The 19,991-nt window shown below is 38.2% G+C and overlaps 1 protein-coding gene across 1 annotated transcript in view; it reads right to left on the reverse strand.

Moving 5' to 3' along the window:
- Nucleotides 1–19,991, reverse strand: part of TOP6BL (TOP6B like initiator of meiotic double strand breaks) — a 124,197-nt gene that overhangs the window by 93,482 nt on the left and 10,724 nt on the right. The window contains exon 2 of the mRNA XM_071217858.1: nucleotides 13,265–13,318. Coding sequence (XP_071073959.1) covers nucleotides 13,265–13,318 — 54 coding nt within the window. The remainder of the gene's footprint in view (nucleotides 1–13,264; nucleotides 13,319–19,991) is intronic.

Genomic DNA, 19,991 nt, shown 5'->3' on the forward strand with positions numbered 1-19,991 from the left:
CTGGTCATTCTCCTGAAGCAGATGGGAACATATTGCTACTTTGGACTCCTGAAGGTTTGTCAGCTGGCAATGACTTGGTATTGTTAGATCTACAATGGACATTGCCTCCAGACTGGGTCTGTTTCATAGTGCCAGAGGGCCTACCTGCCTGTTTACTTGAGGACCAATAGTGCTGCAGTATGCTGGCTGTGTGAAGAATATCTCCAGTGGAACAATAACTGCCAGAGTAATATGGGTAGAACATAAAGAGACACAATTGGCATTACAGCTTGCTCCCATTGAGAGACAACATGTATGGGTATTGCAAACCTGGTGCTTGTCTATTGGTTGCCATGTCTTAGGACCTATGGGAGAAACTTCAATTATCTTTTTTTTTTTTTTTATCAGAGAAGACCTCCCTCTCCGGGTACCCACTAAACACATATGTTTTTGTTCTTAAGCAAAGCTTCCTGCTTCACCTGAACTCATCCAACAACTTCCTTGACTGGATTGCCACTGTGGTGGCAACCCACATCCAATGAACTATGGGGTCTGTGCATATGTACCAGCCTCCAATAGCTCCAGTCTCCCGTGAAACATCCTCCCCCTATCTCTGACTAATTGGAGCAATTAGTTAATGACTATAAATCATAGCCACCCTTCTAGATGGCAACTCCCAGAGCCCATGGACTCTTATAATTATGCTGCTTCTGTTTATCATGTCTCTTCTCTTGTCAGGGAACATTAAAAAAAAAAAAACCCGTCCATCCCTCGTATCAGTTTGGATGGCCTCACATGGATGGTGGCAGAACACAGTATCCTAGATGCTTGAGCATCCTTTTGTCTCAAAAGAAACAATGCCTTTCCATCAGGGAACCCACCACTGTATGAATTGGCTACCATTGTAAGTATGCAACCAAAGTGTCATTGCCTGGCCAAGTGGACTAGGCAGCAAAATGTCTCTACATTTACGTATCACCTCCCCCAAAAAATCAGTTCAGGTACAACTGACATCCTTTTAGTCTTCCAATCCATGAACATGGAATGACCTTTCATTTATTAGGTCTTTTTAAATTTATTTTAGTAATGTTTTTGTAGTTTTCTGAATATATAAGTCCTTTATGTCCTTGGTTAAGTTTATTCCTAGATATATAATACTTTCAGTCGCTATTATAAATGGAATTTTTTCTGACTTCCTCCTCAGTATGCTCATTAGTAGTGTACAGAAACATTATATTCATTTTTGCATATTAATCTTGCATCCTGCCACTTTGCTGAACTCATCTATTAGTTCTAGTAGCTTTATTGTGGAGTTTTTGGTACTTTTTAGGTATAGGATCACATCAACAGTGAATAGAGCAAGTTTTACTTCTTCCTTTCCTGTTTGGGTAACTTTTATTTCTTTTTATTGCCTAATTGCTCTAGCTAGAACTTGTAGCACAATACTGAATAAGAGTGGAGACAGTGGGTATCCTGGTCTTATTTCTGATCTTAATGGGAAAGCCTGAAGGCTTTCACCACTGAGTACAATGTTAGCTGTGGGTTTTTCATTTATGTACTTTCTCATATTGAAAAAGCTTCCTTCTATTCCTATCTTTCAGGGTGTTTTTATCAAGAAAGGATGGTGTATTTTGTCAAAGGCCTTTTCTGCATCAATTGAGATGGTCATGTGATTGCTCTTCTTCAATGTATTAATGTGGTGTATTATACTGATTGATTTTCTAGTGTTGAACCACCCTTGCATACCTGGTATAAAACCCACTTGGCTGTGGTGTATAATTATTTTAATGTGCTTTTAGATTCAGTTAGCAAATACTTAGCTGAGGATTTTTGCATCTATACTTATTGGAGAAATTGGTCTGCAATTTTCTTTTTTCATAGTCTCTATTTGGCCTTGATATTAGGGTGATGTAGGCTTCATAGAATGAGCTTGGTAGCAATCCTATTAAGTTTTTTGGAAGAGATTCAGCAGGATTGGTATTAGAGCTTCTTTAAATGATTGGTAAAATTTAGTGAAACCATCTGGACCTGGGCTTTTCATTTTGGGGAGGCTTTTGATGACTGTTTCAATTTCTTTGTTTGTGATTAGTTTGTTAAGGTCTTCTATTTCTTCTAGGGCCAATGTGAGTTGCTCATGTGTTCTAGGACTTTTGTTTTATCAACACTGTCTAGTTTGTTGGCATACAGTTGTTCATAGTATCCTCTTAAGATTTTTTTTTTAACAGCTTAGAATTTTTATTAAAACAATCACTTAAATTATAACAATCACCCCAGGCTTGGCCCAGGCAGCTAGGAGGGGCCGTCTCCTGCTGCAATGGTTCCCCCCAGTCCTTTCAGTGAGGAACACTTAGTCACTGCACCAGTTGTCAGCCTCTGGACTTACTGTCTTGATTTGAAAAAGAAGACAGAGGGAGAGAGAGAAACCTGTCCCCAAGATTACAAAACACAGTCACTCAAGAACTATTATGTAATGCCATGGGGTGATCTCTTTTATTTCTGCTGGGTCAGGGGTAATGTTCTCCCTCTCATTTCTGATTTTATTTGCATTTTCTCTTTTTTTCTCTTTGTTAGTCTAGTTAAGGGTTTCTCAATTTTGTTGACCTTCTCGAAGAGCCAACTTTTGGTTTTGTTGATTCTCCATTGTTCTTTTTTTTCTTCATTTCATTTATTTCTGCTTTAATTTTTGTTATTTCTTTCCTTCTGCTTGCTTTGGTGCTAGTTTGCTGTTCTTTGTCTAGTTCCTCCAGGTGTGCAGTTAGGTCTTTCATTTTAGCTCTTTCTTCTTATTTCATGTAAGTATTGAGGGCTATAAATTTCCCTGTCACCATTGCCTTTGCTGTATCCCATAGGTTTTGATATGCTGTGCTCTCATTTTCATTCATCTTGAGATATTTACTGAATTCTCTTGCAATTTCTTCTTTGACCCAGTGGTTACTTAAGAGTATATTGTTTAATCTCCATATATTGTGAATTCTCCCTTTTTCTGCCTGTTATTGATTTCCAGGTGCATTCCATTATGATCAGAGAAAACACTTTGTACAATTTCAATCTTTTAAAATTTATTGATATCTGACTTGTGACCCAACATTTGGTTTATATTGGAGAAAGATCCATGAGCTCTTTATTTTGCTGTTTTGTTTAATCATAGCCACACTAGTGAGTGTGGATTGGTATCTCATTGTGGTTTTGATTTGCATTTCACCAATGACTAATGATATTGGTTACTTTTTCATGTATTTCTTAGCCATTTGTATATCTTCTTTGGAAATATGTCTATTCAAATCCTTTGTCCATTTTTAAATTGGATTATTTGTTTTTTTAGTGTTGAGTTCCAAGGTTATTTATGTATTCTGAATATTATATCCTTATAAGATACATGATTTGCAAGTATTTTATCTTATTCTGTGGGTTGTCTTTTTACTTTTTTTATAGCATCCTTTGAAGTTCAATTTACCTGTTTTTCTTTCCTTTGGTTGCTTTTGACTTTAGTGTCACATCTGAGAAATCGCCGCCTAATCCAGGTCTTGAAGATTTATGCCTCAGTTTTCTTCTAAGAATTTTATAGATTTAGCTCTTAAATTTAGGTCTTTGATACATTTTTAGTTCATTTTTGCATATTTTTGCATGACCACTTTTTAGAACATAAAATCCACTCAGGAAAAAACACTCCCAATGTTCTCCCTTCCTATACCAGCCAAATTCACCACTATAGGCAGCTAACTTTTCATAAATTCTCAGCTGAGGAGATGAAAGGGGGGTGGTAACAGGCCAGAACTGGATCCGTAAGTGTTTGGCTAATTACTCAATGAGAAATAACAAGAGCTCAAGTATTTTAAGCCAAAGCAGGCACAGGAAGGCTAGCTGTCATTGACTGCTAAACAACAGCAGTTACGCAACTCAGTTGAGGTATGCGCCAGCTCCTAGGTCTCCCACAATAGCATCCTTTCATTCCTCTCTCATATAGCCATGTTCAAAAGGAAAAGTAACTTGTCGGGGATAGGTACAAACCACCTCATGTCTTTTCCATCCCCTTCCTTTTCACATCAAATATTTAACATAAATAAGTGCAATAGATAAATATAACAGGGAAAAGGGTAAAGAAATAATAAAGAAGCAAACAAAGACAGAAATGCATTTGTTTTAACTTCTCATCTTCAATCTTTTCTTTATAAAATATTGCCAGAGGAGCAAGATATTTGAGAATTTTTTTTAAAACCAGTGACCTATGAATCCATAAACTTTTCCCTTACTTCTTTTTTTTTTTTTTTTAATATTTATTTATTTATTTAATTCCCCCCCTCCCCTGGTTGTCTGTTCTTGGTGTCTATTTGCTGCGTCTTGTTTCTTTGTCCGCTTCTGTTGTCGTCAGCGGCACGGGAAGTGTGGGCGACGCCATTCCTGGGCAGGCTGCTCTTTCTTTTCACGCTGGGCGGCTTTCCTCACGGGCGCACTCCTTGCGCGTGGGGCTCCCGCACGCGGGGGACACCCTTGCGTGGCACGGCACTCCTTGCGCGCATCAGCACTGCGCATGGCCAGCTCCACACGGGTCAAGGAGGTCCGGGGTTTGAACCGCGGACCTCCCATATGGTAGACGGACGCCCTAACCACTGGGCCAAAGTCCGTTTCCCCTTACTTCTAAACTTAGTATATAAAGTTGATGTAAGTTTCAGTTTCCTCATCTCTGAAACAGAAATGGTGATAATTTATGTCTTCCTTACCTCTAAAGAATAAATGAGATCATGTCTACAAAATGAATTCCTGGAGATGAAAAGTGTTAAATAATTAATGAGCCTTAGAATTGTTGATCTGTTAAGATATAAAATATAACAGAGTTTAATTCTTTGAATACAAGTGCCTCAGATTTTTAAAACTTATATTAATTTAGATTTCCAAGAGTTAATCACTGTGAGTCTCTCAATCAATGTTGAACAAGACTGGACCTGTCAGTCTCTCTAACCTATCCAAAGCACCACTCCTCACTCTCTTTCCCAACAAATCAACAAAGAGAACAAAACTAAACTAAATAAAAACATTTTTTAAAGTCTCCCTGATTCCAGAAGGATGATGACATAGATGAAAAGAGGCAAAAACTAAATTATCATAACCATATAACCATACATCAGCTGCAAAGCAGCCTTCCCTATGTTCAAGGACTGGTATTCTTATCTAGGCTTTTGAAGAAAAAAAAAGGTTATAAATGTTCTCATTTGTAAAAACACTTGAACATTTTTAAAAAACGATTGGCCAAACTATATTTTACCAAAGAGCTAAATTAAGTCAATAAACATGGGAATGAGGAAGAGGCATAAAAATAAATTCACTCTCTTCCACTGTATTTCTTCTTTTTTTTTTTCACTAGAGTAAGGGCATGATAGGAAATAGTTCCTAGACCTGGGCAAGTAGGACAAAATGAAACAATGACATTTCGCCAAAGAGATATTTATGATAGAGGTAGTTCCATGTATACCGATAAATCCACTATTGTAGATAATGCAGAACAGTAGCACATATGTTAATATGAAGTAATCAGAATTTTTAAAACACATAAGACTGTATTTATCTTAATCAGTGTCTCCCTTCAAACTAGGAGGCTTATTCTAATTGACGAAAGGACTCATATCCGGTTTGAGGAGTTTTGTCAAATTAACAATGGAAAGTCATTAAGGAAGAAACAAAAAAGTTATGTTTAATTTAACATATAGGAGAGCGGATATAGCTCAAGTGGTTGAGTACCTGCTTCCCACATAGAAGGTCCCAGGTTCGATCCCTGGTACCTCCTAAAAAACAAACAAACAAACAAAAAACAAGAGCAAACAAATGAAAAAAATCAACTGGGAAAGTCAGTGTAACTCAACAGTTGAGTGCTGGCTTCCCACATATGATTTCCAAGGTACAATTCCCAGCCCTGGTACCTCAAAAATAAATAAATTAAATAAATTAATAAATTAATATATAATTAAATACTTTAAGCTGTAAAGATAGAATTAACAAAAAAATCTAAATGATATTAGATAGTGAAGAAAAGAAAAAGAAGCCTTTCTCCCCTCCTCCCAAAAGCCAAGATTTTAAACCTGGAGAATTATGAGAATGTTACTATAACTGATTATGCTTGTAAACTAATCTATTCTTCTGGGTGTGATACCCTTTGATTATATGAGACTCAGTTGAGGGCCCCTTGATTAAATCACCTGTTAAGATTAGGGCTTTGATTCAACCATATCAGTAAGGCAGGACTCAGGGTGAATCTCCAACCTCTTGGTGGGCCGATATAAAACAGACACTCACTCAAGAAGACACTCACAGGAAGAGAGAGGGCTCTGTCATTTTTTATCCTGGGACCCCAGGAAGAAATGGCCATATGCCTGCTTATAGCAGGGAAGAAAGAAGCTGGGCCAATGGAGCCTCAAGAGGAAGAGGAAGCCCAGGAATGAGGGACCAGGCAAAGATCAGCAACCATCTTGCTTCAATACGTGGCAACTGACTTTGGTGAGAAAGCAACCTTGAGTTGGACTCTTTAGGGTCTTGTAACTGTAAGTTTTTACCCCAAATAAATACCCTTTATGAAAGCCAACAGATTTCTTGAACTTTGCATCAGCAACCCTTTGGCTGACGAATACAGAGACATTACACAGCACATTGATTTCAAGAAAATGAACCCCATTTTAGACATGTTGCACTCAATATTTCAGAGGAATCCTCAAATTGGATAGCTTAATTGACAATCAAAGCTATCCCACTGAAATTTGGGAGACATGTCAGTGATGGGGGGGAATTAAGTCTCATCAGCATAGAAACAATAGTTAAAGTCATAAAAGTAGAAAAGCTTTCTGAAGTGAATGTAGGAAAATGATAGAGAATATCAAAGGGACTTTAGGGAAGACATCTGGATTACCTAAGAAGCATCTTGCATATACTTCCATGATAGTATTTATCACACTGTATTTCATTTGCAGAGCTGTCTCTCCTTCCTGACTATGATCTCCTTGTGACAAAGGTGGATGTTCAATACAGATTTAATGAATCAAAGCATGACTTCTCAGTGATCAAAGGAAAAATAAAATGAAAAGAGAACATAAACCAGAGAGAGGTAGGGGAATAGGGAGATTTCTTTAGTCGTTTATTTTATTTTTTTAAATTAATTATGTTTATTTTATTTTATTTTTTTAAGATTTATCTATTTCTCTCCCCTTCCCCCCTCCCCGGTTGTCTGCTCTCTGTGTCCATTTGCTGTGTGTTCTTCTGTGTCCACTTTCATTCTTGTCAGCAGCACCAGGAATCTATGTCTCTTTTTGTTGCGTCATCTTGCTGTGTCAGCTCTCCATGTGTGCGGCGCCACTCCTGGCAGGCTGTGCTTTTCTCGCATATGTGGCTCTCCTTGCAGAGGTGCGCTCCTTGCATGTGGGGCTCCCCTACGAGGGGGACACCCCTGCATGGCACAGCACTGCTTGTGTGCATCAGCACTGTGTGTGGGCCAGCTCACCTCATGGGTCAGGAGGCCCTGGGTTTGAACCCTGGGCCTACCATATGGTAGGCAGATGCTCTATCAGTTGAGCCAAATCCGCTTCCTAAGTCATTGTTTATTAATCCACCATAAATAAAATACCAGATTCCCCTTGAGGTGAGGAACATGACAAGGATACATACTTTCACAACTGCTATTCAACATTGTACTGGAAGTTCTTGCCAGAGTAATTAGGCAAGAAAAAGAAATAAAAGGTATCCAAACTGGAAAGAAGGAAGTAAAACTATCTCTATTCACAGATGACATGATCCTTTACATAGAAAATCCCAAAGACTCCACAAGAAAACTACTAAAACTGATAAACTAATTCAGCAAATTTGCAGGCTACAATAATAACACACAAAAATCAGCTGTTTTTATAGACCAGCAAAGAATTTTCTGGAATGAAAATTTTTAAAAAAGAAATTCCATTCACAATAGCTCATAAAAGAATGAAATACATAGGAATAAATTTAACCAAGACAGTAAATGACTTGTACAATGAAAACTATAAATCATTGCTGAAAGAAATAAATGAAGAGCTAAAGAAATGGCAAGACATCCCATGTTCATTGATAGGAAGACAATATTATTAAGATGTCAATACAGGGCGGCGGGCTTGGCCCAGTGGTTAGGGCATCCGTCTACCACATGGAAGGTCCGCGGTTCAGGCCCCAGGCCTCCTTGGCCCATGTGGAGCTGGCCCCTGTGCAGTGCTGATGTGCGTAGGGAGTGCCGTGCCACACAGGGGTGACCCCGCGTGGGAGAGCCCCATGCACAGGGGGTGCGCCCCGTAAGGAGAGCTGCCCAGCACAGAGGAGGATGCAGGCTGCCTAGGAATGGTGCCGCCCACACTGAGAGCTGACACAACAACAACAAGATGACACAACAAAAAGAGACACAGATTCCCGTGCCGCTGACAACAACAGAAGTGGACAAAGAAACAAGACACAGCAAATAGACACCGAGAACAGACAACCGGGTGGGGGGGGGAGAAAAATAAAAAAATAAATAAATCTTAAAAAAAAAAAGATGTCGATACAGGGAAGCAGATGTGGCTTAAGCGACTGGGTTTCCATCTACCATATAAGAGATCCAGGATTCAATACCCAGGGCCTCCTGGTAAAGGCAAGCTGACCCACGTGATGAACTGGCTCAAGTAGAGAGCTGGCCTATGCAGAAAGCTGGCGCAGCAAGATGATGCAACAAAAAGAGACACAGAGGAGAGACAATAAGAGATGCAGCAGACCAGGGAGCTGAGGTGGCACTAGAGAATGAGCGCCTCTCTCTCACTCCGAAAGGTCCCAGGATTGGTTCCCAGAGCTGCCTAATGAGAATATAAGCAGACACAGAGCAGACAATGGGGAGGGGGGGGAGGAATGCGGGAGGAGGTCAATACTATCCAAGGTATCTACAAATTTAGTGCAATACCTATCAAAATCCCAGCAGCCTTTTTGCAGAAATGGAAAAGCAGATCCTCAAATCACACAGAATTGCAAGGGGCCCCAAATAGCCAAATCAATATTTCAAAGGAAGAACAAAATTCAAGATCTCATACTTTCTGATTCAAAATATACTACAAGGCCACTGTAATCAAAACAGTGTGGCACCGGCATAAAGATAGATATATAGACCAATGGAATAGAATTAAAAGTTCAGAAATAAACCCATGTATCTATGATCAACTAATTTTTTTTACAAGGGTGCCAAGTATAATAGTTGGGGAAAGAATGGTCTCACCAACAAATGTTGTGGGGGAAACTGGATATCCACTGCAAAATAATGAAGTTGGCCCCCTACCTCACACCATATACAAAAATTAACTATTAATTGATCAAGAACCCAAATATAAGAGCTAAAACCATAAAACTCCAAGAAGAAAGCATAGGGGAAATTTCAAAACCTTGGATTTGGATAATGGTTTCTTAGATAAGTCACCAAAAGCACAAGCAACAACAACGAAAAAAATGGATAAATTGGGCTTCATCAAAATTTAAAACTTTTGTCCTTTTGTTTCAAATGACACTATCAAAAAGTGAAAAGACCACCTAAAAAATGGGAAACAATAATTCCAAAGCATATAAATGATAAGGGTTTAATCTAGAATATAAAAAGAGTTGCTATAATCCAAAAACAAAAGGACAAATACTCCAATTTAAAAATGGGCAAAGGACTTAAATAGGCATTTCTCTAAAATATATACACAATAAGCACACAAAAAGATTCTCAACATCATTTGTCATCAGGGAGATGCAAATCAAAAGCAAAATGAGACCCAGGTGTCCATCAACTGATGAATGAATAAACAAACTGGTGTATTCACACAATGGAATATTATGCAGCTGTAAGAAGAAATGAAGTCATAAATTATATGACAACATGGATGAATCTGGCGGACATTATGTTGAATGAAGCAAGCAAGACACAAAAGGACAAATACTGTATGATTGCATTACTATGAACCAAATATATTGTGTAATATACTGTATGATTAAAAAAAGTATATGTATCTAGTACATTTAATTGAGAAATGTATGTTTTTATTCAACTGTATTTTATTTTTTAATAATTGTTTATATTTTCAATTATTAAATATACAAAATAAAGTTTACAAAAAAGCACAATGACATACCACTTCACACCCACTAGGATGGCTTTTATGAAAAAAAAAAAACCACAATATAATAAGGGTTGGCAAGAATGCAGAGAAATAGGAACCTTTATACATTGCTGGTGGCACTGTAGAATGCTGTAGCTACTGTGGGAATCAGTTTGGCGGTTTCTCAGAAAATTCAAAATAGAATTACCATATGACCTGAGAATTCCACTTCTGGCTATATACCCAAAAGAAATGAAAGCAGGGATTTGAACAGTTATTTGTACACCAATGTTTTAACAGCATTTATTTACAATAGCCAAAAGATGGAAGCAACCCAAATATCAACAGATGAATGAACAAAATGTGGTATATCCATACAATAGAATATTACTCAACAATAAAAAGGAACGAAGTTCTGATGAGCATTATAATGTGGATAACCCTGAAGACATTATGTTGAGTGAAATAAGCCAGACACAAAAGGCAAATATTATATGATCTTGCTTATATGAAATACCTAGAAGAAGTAAATTTTATAGAGACAGATGGTGGTTTATAGTTACCAGGGGCAGGGCGGGAAGAGGAAGTTATAGCTTAATGGATGAGTAGTTTCTGTCTGAGGTGACAAAATGTGGGGATAATGGATGTCAGTGATGGCAGCATAATATGATGAATATAATTAATACTACTGAACTGTACACTTTAATGTGGTTAAAATGGGAAATTCTATTACTGCAATATTTGTTACTGCAATAAAAGTTTTTTTAAAAATCAGAAAGTTGAGTCTGCATTTTTCACAGGAATTGATCTAAAGTATTCCAGATGCAGAGAAAAAGTTCTTTGATACAATCTTGATAGAACAGATTGAAGAGCAAAGAAAACTGAAACTGGGTGGTTCAGCAACAGTACAGTTCCCCAAAATAGAAGTCAGGAATAATTTTAGGCACTGAGGAAGATCAACCAAGCTATGAAGAGGATAACATCATTAACAAGTTTAATTCAGAGGCATATTATTAATTTTGTATGGATACATAATTCTTTAGCATCTGGAAACCTGATGGTTAATGAATCAACTACCAAAGACTCCCTGATGAACCTAATTAAACAGTGAAAAGATTAATGAATAGACCGACGTAAGGCACTTTGTTAATAGTGTTACAGGAATGCTAAATAAATGATAATAGTTATAAAGGCATAATTACTGTTGCATAAGCCAGAGAGCTAAGGGACTCAAGTCTTAGTGTTAGCCAATTTCCTTTGTGAGCTTTACTGAGTCATTTTTTGTTACTAATTGGTAGGACTAAGCAGCATTATTATTTTTTTTAATTTTTTTATTTTTTATTGACTTTGTAATAATATTACATTAAAAATATATATGTGAGGTCCCATTCAACCCCCCCCCCCACCCCCCCTCTCCCCCCCCCCCCCCAACAACACTCGTTCCCATCATCATGACACATCCATTGGATTTGGTAAGTACATCTTTGGGCACCTCTGCACCTCATATACATTGGTTCACATCATGGCCCATACTCTCCTCTATTCCATCAAGTGGGCCCTGTGAGGATTTACAATGTCCGGTGATTACCTCTGAAGCACCATCCAGGGCAGCTCCATGTCCCGAAGATGCCTCCACCTCTCATCTCTTCCTGCCTTTCCCCATACCCTTTGTCCATTATGTCCACTTTTCCCAATCCAATGCCACCTCTTCTATGTGGACATTGGATTGGTTGTGTCCATTGCACCTCTATGTCAAGAGGAGGCTCAGATTCCACCTGGATGCTGGATGCAATCCTCCCATTTTCAGTTGTAATCACTCTAGGCTCCATGGTGTGGTGGTTGTCCTTCTTCAACTCCATCTTAGCTGAGTGTGGTAAGTCCAATAAATCAGATTGTAGGTGCTGGAGTCTGTTGAGGCTCAGGATCTGGCTATCACATTGTCAGTCCAGAGATTCAAATCCCCTAAATATATCTTAAACCCCAACATTAACTCTAAGCAGCATTATTGAACAGAGGTTAGGATTATGAACGCTAATAGCAAGAGAGTAAAGTAAAGAGGCTAAAGTTGGCTACTAAATGTGACTGACCATGAAAAAATGACCCAATTTTTACTGTGCACTTAAAAGTATAATGATTCCTCTTTGTACAAAGAGTTAGCCATTCCTACTTTATCACAAGGAGATAAAAATAGATTAAATATGCATAAAAGTGCTTTGAGCTTTTAAAAGGACTACTCAAATAAAGTTAAGTAAAACTAAATTAAACTAAGACACAAATCCTCTAAAGTTTGAGTTGGCATAATAAATAGGTGGTTATTCCATAAACAATACTCAACTCAATACCTACTCCCTATTATTAACAATGATAATAAAACCATTCCCCTCTACTTACATGGCTTTTTACTTTTTCAAAGTATTTTCACAAATATTAATCAAAGAAATAGCATTATTTCTTTGATGTAATCTGACTACTCCTTGTACAGGCACATTAAGTATGGATTTGTGCTGCAGAGAATATTCCTGTGTACTCCCTAGCACTAACAACGTACTCCCTTTTTTTTTTAATTTGGATTTTCACTAATTTCCAAACACTTTCACACATATTAACTGGAGCAGTGTTATTATGAATGATCTTTCTATTGTTTGCATCATCCCAAGAGCATAATCACTCAAAAAGGAGAAACTAAAGATTGATAAGTAACACTAGATGATTTTTGAGGCAGCAAACCCATGATCTTAGAACTTGAATTCAGATCCCAAAAATCTCAGAATCAGAGCAAACTCTCAAGGATAACAAGGTAATTTTACCTTTCTTGCAGGCATAGCCTTAGTACTTCATCAAGAATAAAGGACAATAGGGTGATGAAGATATGTTAAGCATGAGCATTAGGGGAGAAATCAGATCTTATTCATTACTGTAATTCCTCTGTGTCCAGCCTAAGACCTAGCATACAGTAAATACTCAGTAATCATCATTGTTATTACTATTAAAAGGAAAACATCCTACACTACAATTTATACTAGTAAAATTTCATTGTTTAACTGAAATTAAAATTTAACTGGGTACCCTGTATTTTTAGTTGCTAAATCTGGCAACCCTATCTTTCAGTATAAATCTGTTTCAGAACATACCAAATTCTCTGACAGGTAGAGATTTAGTTTCATGGAGGATGAGGAATTCTTTACCTTTTAGGAACTTCTTGAGGACAAAGCCACCATAAATGCTTCCTGCAGAAGCAACTGTAAGAAACAGAATACAAAGAAATATCAAGTTAAACAATTAAATTGACTTTATTTAAATAATCAAATGGGAGCCTGAAAACACTGTATTTATAAATACAGAACTTAAAAAAGTGAGTTCAGTAAAAAAATACGATTTAAAGAACCTAAGAGGTATTATGAGGATACAATAAATGTTTAGGGGCAGAATACCTTCTTAGAGATAATACCAAATAGCAAGCCTCTTCATCTAAGTTCAATACCAGGACTGCCTCTTTGTATACCTGATAGAAAACAGTTACAGGAAGATTGCAAATTGCAGCCAGAGTATACAATACCATTAACCCATTTCCAGTATAAGATCCAATTAAAATTTTGGCTTTCTTGTAACCAACTTTTCTCTTCAGTGGAAAATGCTTTACCAGGCTATCAGATAAGAATTCTCTTAGAGCAATAATTCTTAGGGGGAGAGGAAGAGAGAGGATTAAAGAAACAGTTACCTAAGAGGGAAAAGATCAGAACCACCTGGGGACTTTTCCAAATTGCACTTGTCCTTACCCAGAGGGACATGACCCCATAGCTAAGAATCTAAGAATCACTGCCATAAGAAACGAGTGGAAATGTGTCTATCCCTTGGGTGTGTGGGGTAGGGAAAAAAGGTTGACAATCACTGAATTAGAGTGAAAGCAACAGTATTCTTTAAATATGTGCTGTGCAATAAGGTAGCCACTAGCTAGGTGTGACCGCTCAAATTTAATTTATTAAAATTAAATTAAATTATAAATTCAATTCCTCAGGCACACTATCTACATTTCAAGTGCTCACTGGCCACTTGTGGCTAATGGCTACAGTACTGAACGGCACAGATACAGAACATTTCCATCATCACAAAAAAATTCTACTGGATAGCATGGCTCTAGATCACCAGACTTTTGAATGATTATAACAAATGATACATACTACAGAAGCCCTGATCTCAAGAAGCACAGAACATTTAACAAAGGACAGCCATCCTTTTTTGCTTAGTGTTCCTCAGAGCAAAACCGGTTCTAACAAAAAGAGAGTGAGCCATTAGAACAGGGATGTGGTTGGTGGCAGGCCTGTACCAGTTTTATTAGTAAAGAGCTAGAATATTAAAAAGGCACAACCTCTATGTCTCACAATGTGCCTGTGATGTTTCTCAATTACCTATTTCACGTTGTTTCTTCTAATATCCTTTCATCTTAGTTTTAACAAGTATCAAATCAACAACTGTTGAAAATGGGCCACTTTTGGTAAATGTGCTCAGGAAAAGCATTCACTTCATCTGCTTCACACCCCATCCAGCCCCCAAACTTTCAGTTATGCTTCTGATGTTTCTATGCTGAAAGAATAAAGTGCTATCCTTCCAATGCAAAGATGACAGTAGAGATCTATCTGTAGAACACATATTTTAAAAACAACAGTATTTCCCCAAATGTGCTCTACAGAAGAGAAGATGATCTTAATTGAAAGCAAACAAAAAGAAGATGTGAGGTCATATATGTTTGGGAAATGCTATGTACAATAGCCCATTTTTAAAGAGTCACAGTTCATACACTAACATATTAAAGGTTCTGAGGAAATCTACCAAAAAAACACATTTGATTTTAACCAGCATTTCCCTTATTTAGATGATTACATGATGCCTTTCTCATAATCCATATAAACATCCTGTAGCACAAATTTTTGGAAACACTAAGTTAAATAATCATATTTATTAAAGCCGTCAACAATTACTGATGGGGAAATTATATAGTTGTCACTCAACTTTTCATAGATGGAACATTCCAATAATAAATTTTACTGATTCTTTATCATGAGATTTCAGAGCAAATTAAAAAGACATTACTTCACAATTTCAGGTAAAGATGACAGATTGAACACACATACTTATTTTCATTCCCTCCTGAAACTCCAATAAACAACATGAAGAGATTTTTTAAGGCATAAACCCACAAAGATAGAGAAAGAGGGAAAGATGATTACAGTCAAATTCTAGAAACTGAAAAGCAGAAGGACTTGTGAAAAAGGATCTAGCAGGTCTGAGAAACTGAATTATAAGCCAGAAAAAGGAAAGAAGCAACCTAAATTACACAGCAAAATCCCCAAAAGGCTCAATATCAGGAGACTGTGGAAGGAGTTGGGTGGGAGATTGAATAAGAAGGGCTGGTTGAAAAAATGAAGTAAAAAGTGGCCATGGTAGTTGCTGAGGGCAGGGAGAGGGAAGAAGAGATGTGATGTGGGGGCAATTTGTCCAAAATGATATTGCAGGGACAGATGCTGGACATTATATATACTGCCATAACCCAATGAATGTACTGGGGATAGTGTAAACTACAATGTAAATTATCATCTATGTAGTGTAGCACTGCTCCAAAATGTTTTCACCAAATGCAATGCATGGGCCACAATGATGAAAGAGGTTGTTGATGTGGGAGGAGTGGGGGGGGCGGGGGTGTGGGGTATATGGGAACCTCTTATATTTTTCACTGTAACATTTTTTGTGATCTATGTATCTTTGAAAAAAAAACACAATTGAAAATGAAAAAAAGAAAAAAAAAGTTTAAAAAAAGTAGTAGTCTGAGCTCTAAATTTCCTCCCCCACCTAACATTATAGGGACTGGCTCTCCCTAACCTTGGGTTGGGGAAACATTATTCTTTGAAATGCTGTAACTTTCTGAGCTGAGGATCAAAGTTGCACTAAAAACAAGTGGATTGAACATAAACACTGAATACTAAGATACCCAACAAATCTCTTTTCCCTTACTCCTAAATTTGCACTGAAAACAAGTGGATTGAACATAAACACTGAATACTAAGATACCCAACAAATCTCTTTTCCCTTACTCCTAAATGCTGGAAGCCTAGCTTTATACACCTGGTAAGAGCCTGAAAGATCCAGTCATCCCAAGAGTAAGGACTCAAGATACTAATATTGAAGGGAAGGGAGGGCTCCCCAAATAAAAATCTCAGTCAGATCACTGTTCAGCGACACTCACAGTTTCCAATCAGCTTTTTAGTCTTGAACTCCTAAAAATTAGCAAAAAGCCAAAATTTTAAGATATCTGAGGAAAGCATCTAATACGAAAACAGAAACTAAATAGAAAAAAAGGAATATAGAGGAAACATGAGCGTGAAAAACAGACACTTCAAAAATAATCTTTAATATGCTCAAGAAGATAAGAGATGATATTGTAATCATGAAACAAACGCAGGATGCTATAAATAGTGAACATTAAGAAGGAAGCAAGGAAAAGCTCTTGGAAATAAAAACTATGTAGCATAAATAAAACCTTCATAGAAAGGCTGGAAGAAAAACCTGAGAAAATTGTCTAGAAAATAGAAGAAATGAAAAAATAGGAGAAGATTAAAAAAAAAGGGCCAGTCTAGGAGGTCTGATATCTAAATGCCAGAAGTTCCAGAAAGAGAAAACAGAGATAATACAAGGGAAAATCTTCCAATTATACTAAAGGCCATTAATTATATACTTTGGATAGATCATATGGTATGTGAATATATCTCAATAAAACTGCTTAATAAATAAATAATTGTGCAACAATAGCCAGAAACAGAAACAATGTATAGCAGGGGAAATACAGAGAGATTGAGAGGTAAAGAATTTTCTGATTGTTTGTCTGATTTTTGTTTATTGTATTATTATTGAAAAAATTAAAATGTTCTAATGATTGAAGTGATGAATGCACAGCTATGTGATTACATCAAAAACCACTGATTGTACACTTTGGATGAACTGTTTTATTAATAATACCAATAAACTTGATTTGTTTTTTTAAAAAAATACATGAGTTTCCAGATTAAAAAGGCCCACTAGGGAAGCAGATGTGGCTCAACAGTTGGGCACCTGCCTACCACACAGGAGGTCCCAGGTTCAGGTCCCAGTGCCTCCTAAAGAAGACAAGCAGATGCCTGCACCCACGGCTACAAGAGCTAGATGCTGCATGCCACCACAAGGAAAGCTAGACATCTGTACCCACCTTAACTAAACACCGCACCCCACAGCAACGAGCAGATGCATGAACAAGCAGACACCACAGCCTGTGGGGAGCAGATGTGGCTCAGGCCCTTCAGCATTCACCTCCCATGTGGAAGGTCCTGGATTCGGTTGCCAGTGCCTCCTGGAGAAGGCGAGCAGACAGACAAGAGAACTATCTGGGGGAGGGATAGGGGATAAATATAAATAAAATAAAGTACAAAATAAATCTTAAAAAAAAAAGGCCCACTAAATACTCATCACAATGGATGAAAATTGACCCATACCAAGACACAACAGTGTCGGGAAGCAGAGTTGGCCCAGTGGTTAGGGCGTCCGTCTACCACATGGGAGGTCCACGGTTCAAACCCCGGCCCTCCTTGACTCATGTGGAGCTGGCCCAAGCGCAGCGCTGATGCGCACAATGAGTGCCCTGCCACGCAGGGGTGTAGGGAGCCACCCGCTGTGAAGCCTATTCTCAGCCCTTCACAACATGGCAGAATTCACAAATCTACTCTGTCATTTCCTTGTTCTTCCTCCCTGCTCCTTTGTTCTCCGTTTCCTGCCACTGCCCAGACAAATACAGCAGTGCGCAGGCGCAAGGCGCGAAACTGCATACCAGGCGAGAGCTTTCAGCCAATCCCCTCCTTAGACGTCTGCCTTCCTCCCTAGACCCGTCACCCGCCTCCTCCCTGGAGTATATATGCTCAGTCCCCTCAATAAAATTTTGCAGCTTGATCAGAACACTGTCTTGCTGTCATTCTTCGTGTCTCTTGTCCCATAACATTCCTCCCTGACAGGTGCTCGAGGCCTCGTTAGTGTCCCGCGGACTGGGACACAGGGGTGTCCCCCGTGTAGGGGAGCCCCAAGTACAAGGAGTGTGCCCCGGAAGGAGAGCCACCAAGCGCAAAAGAAAGTTCAGCTTGCCCAGGAATGGCACCGCACACACGGAGAGCTGATGCAGCAAGATAACGTAACAAAAAGAGACACAGATTCCCATGCCGCTGACAACAACAGAAGTGGACAAAAGAACACGCAGCAAATGGACACAGAGAACAGACAACCGGGGCGGGGAAGGGGAGAGAAATAATAAAAAAATAAATCTTTTAAAAAAAAAACAAACACAACAATGTGAATTTTGGGGAACATGGCTCTTGGTAGGAGACTGCTGGTGCTCTCTAACATCCAAGGTCTCCTCTGCTTCCTGAGCACATAAAAAGACATTTTTAGCCTCCTTGCTAAGGCAAGGTAACTGTGGCAATGAGACTAATTTCTGGCCAACAGAATAGGAGCAGAAATGATATACACAATTTCCAAGCCTACCCCCAAAAAATCTTCCATTTTTAAGCCTTGCTTGCTTTCCCCATCCTTAGCTGAATGTTGAGATCTTAGAGGAAATAAAAGGAGATGTTGCCACAGATAGAAGCAGCATGGGTCCCACAGGAAGCAAAATATCCTCGCGCGCGCGCACACGTTCATCTCACTGTGAAATGAAGGAGAAATAAACAAGTTTCCTGTGTTTAGCTGCTGAGATTTAGAGGCTGTTATAGCAGCTAGTATTGCTTACAGTAACAATACAAGGATAAAGAAAAAACACTCAAGCTTCTGGGGTGGGAGGGAGGGTCACATACAAAGGATTAAGAATCAGAAAGACTTTAGACTTTTCAATAGCAATATCTGAAGTTGGAATATAATGATGCAAACCATCAAAATTCTGAAGGGAAATAAACTCCAACTTAGAATCCTCTGAGAGTAGACATTTTCAAAGATATACCATGTTAAGAAATTTATCTCCAAAACACTTTTTCAAGAAACCTCTGAAATCTGAGCTCCATCAAAACCAAGAAAGAGGAAGATCTTGAGGTACACAAAACATAAAATCCAACACAAGGAAAAGCTAAAGAGATACTCTGATAATGGTGAAGGGAGAATCCCAAGATGCCAGCTGTACATCAGATACAGAGGGCATTGAGTCAAGATGACAGCAGGACAGTAAACTGTGGGAATGTTTTTCAAGAGGATGAAACTGATGGACTATCAGATATGTCTGAATATATTAGGAGGGTATTTTTCTAAAACTGAGGAGATTTGGGGATTGAATAAATAATAGAGGGAGCAGATATGGCTCAAGCATTTGGGCACCTGCTTCCCACTGGGAGGTCCCAGGTTGTCTCCGGTGCCTCCTAAAAACAAACAACAAGCAAACAAATAAAAGGGCTGACTCATGGGAGCCCATGTGGCTCAGTAATTGGGAGCCAGCTTCCCACATGCGAGGTTAGGGGTTCAATCCCTGTCCCTGGTACCTAAAAAACAAACAAACAAAGAAACAAAGACATATGAAACAATTATAAACTGATAAACTGAAAGGAAAATAAGAAGAAAAGTAATCATAGTTTTCTACATGGCTAAACTGTGAATAGCATTTTATGGTCATAATAATTAATCTATTTTGGTGAAAAAATTATAGTTATATTAGAAGATGAGGTAGTTTGAGTCTCTTGTGGACTCCAGAAAATTGTGTTCTTAAATTGATCATTCCTGTGAGTGTGAACCTATTGTCAACCTTTGACTAGATTAGATTCAGTTAAGGGCCATTGGATTAGATTATTCCAGTAATGGATGGTCCAGGGTGGGTCTTAATCCTTTCACTGCAGTCTTTTATAAACAGAATGAATATACAGA

The sequence above is a fragment of the Dasypus novemcinctus genome, chromosome 10, assembly GCF_030445035.2.
Source record: "Dasypus novemcinctus isolate mDasNov1 chromosome 10, mDasNov1.1.hap2, whole genome shotgun sequence".
Taxonomy (NCBI): domain Eukaryota; kingdom Metazoa; phylum Chordata; class Mammalia; order Cingulata; family Dasypodidae; genus Dasypus; species Dasypus novemcinctus.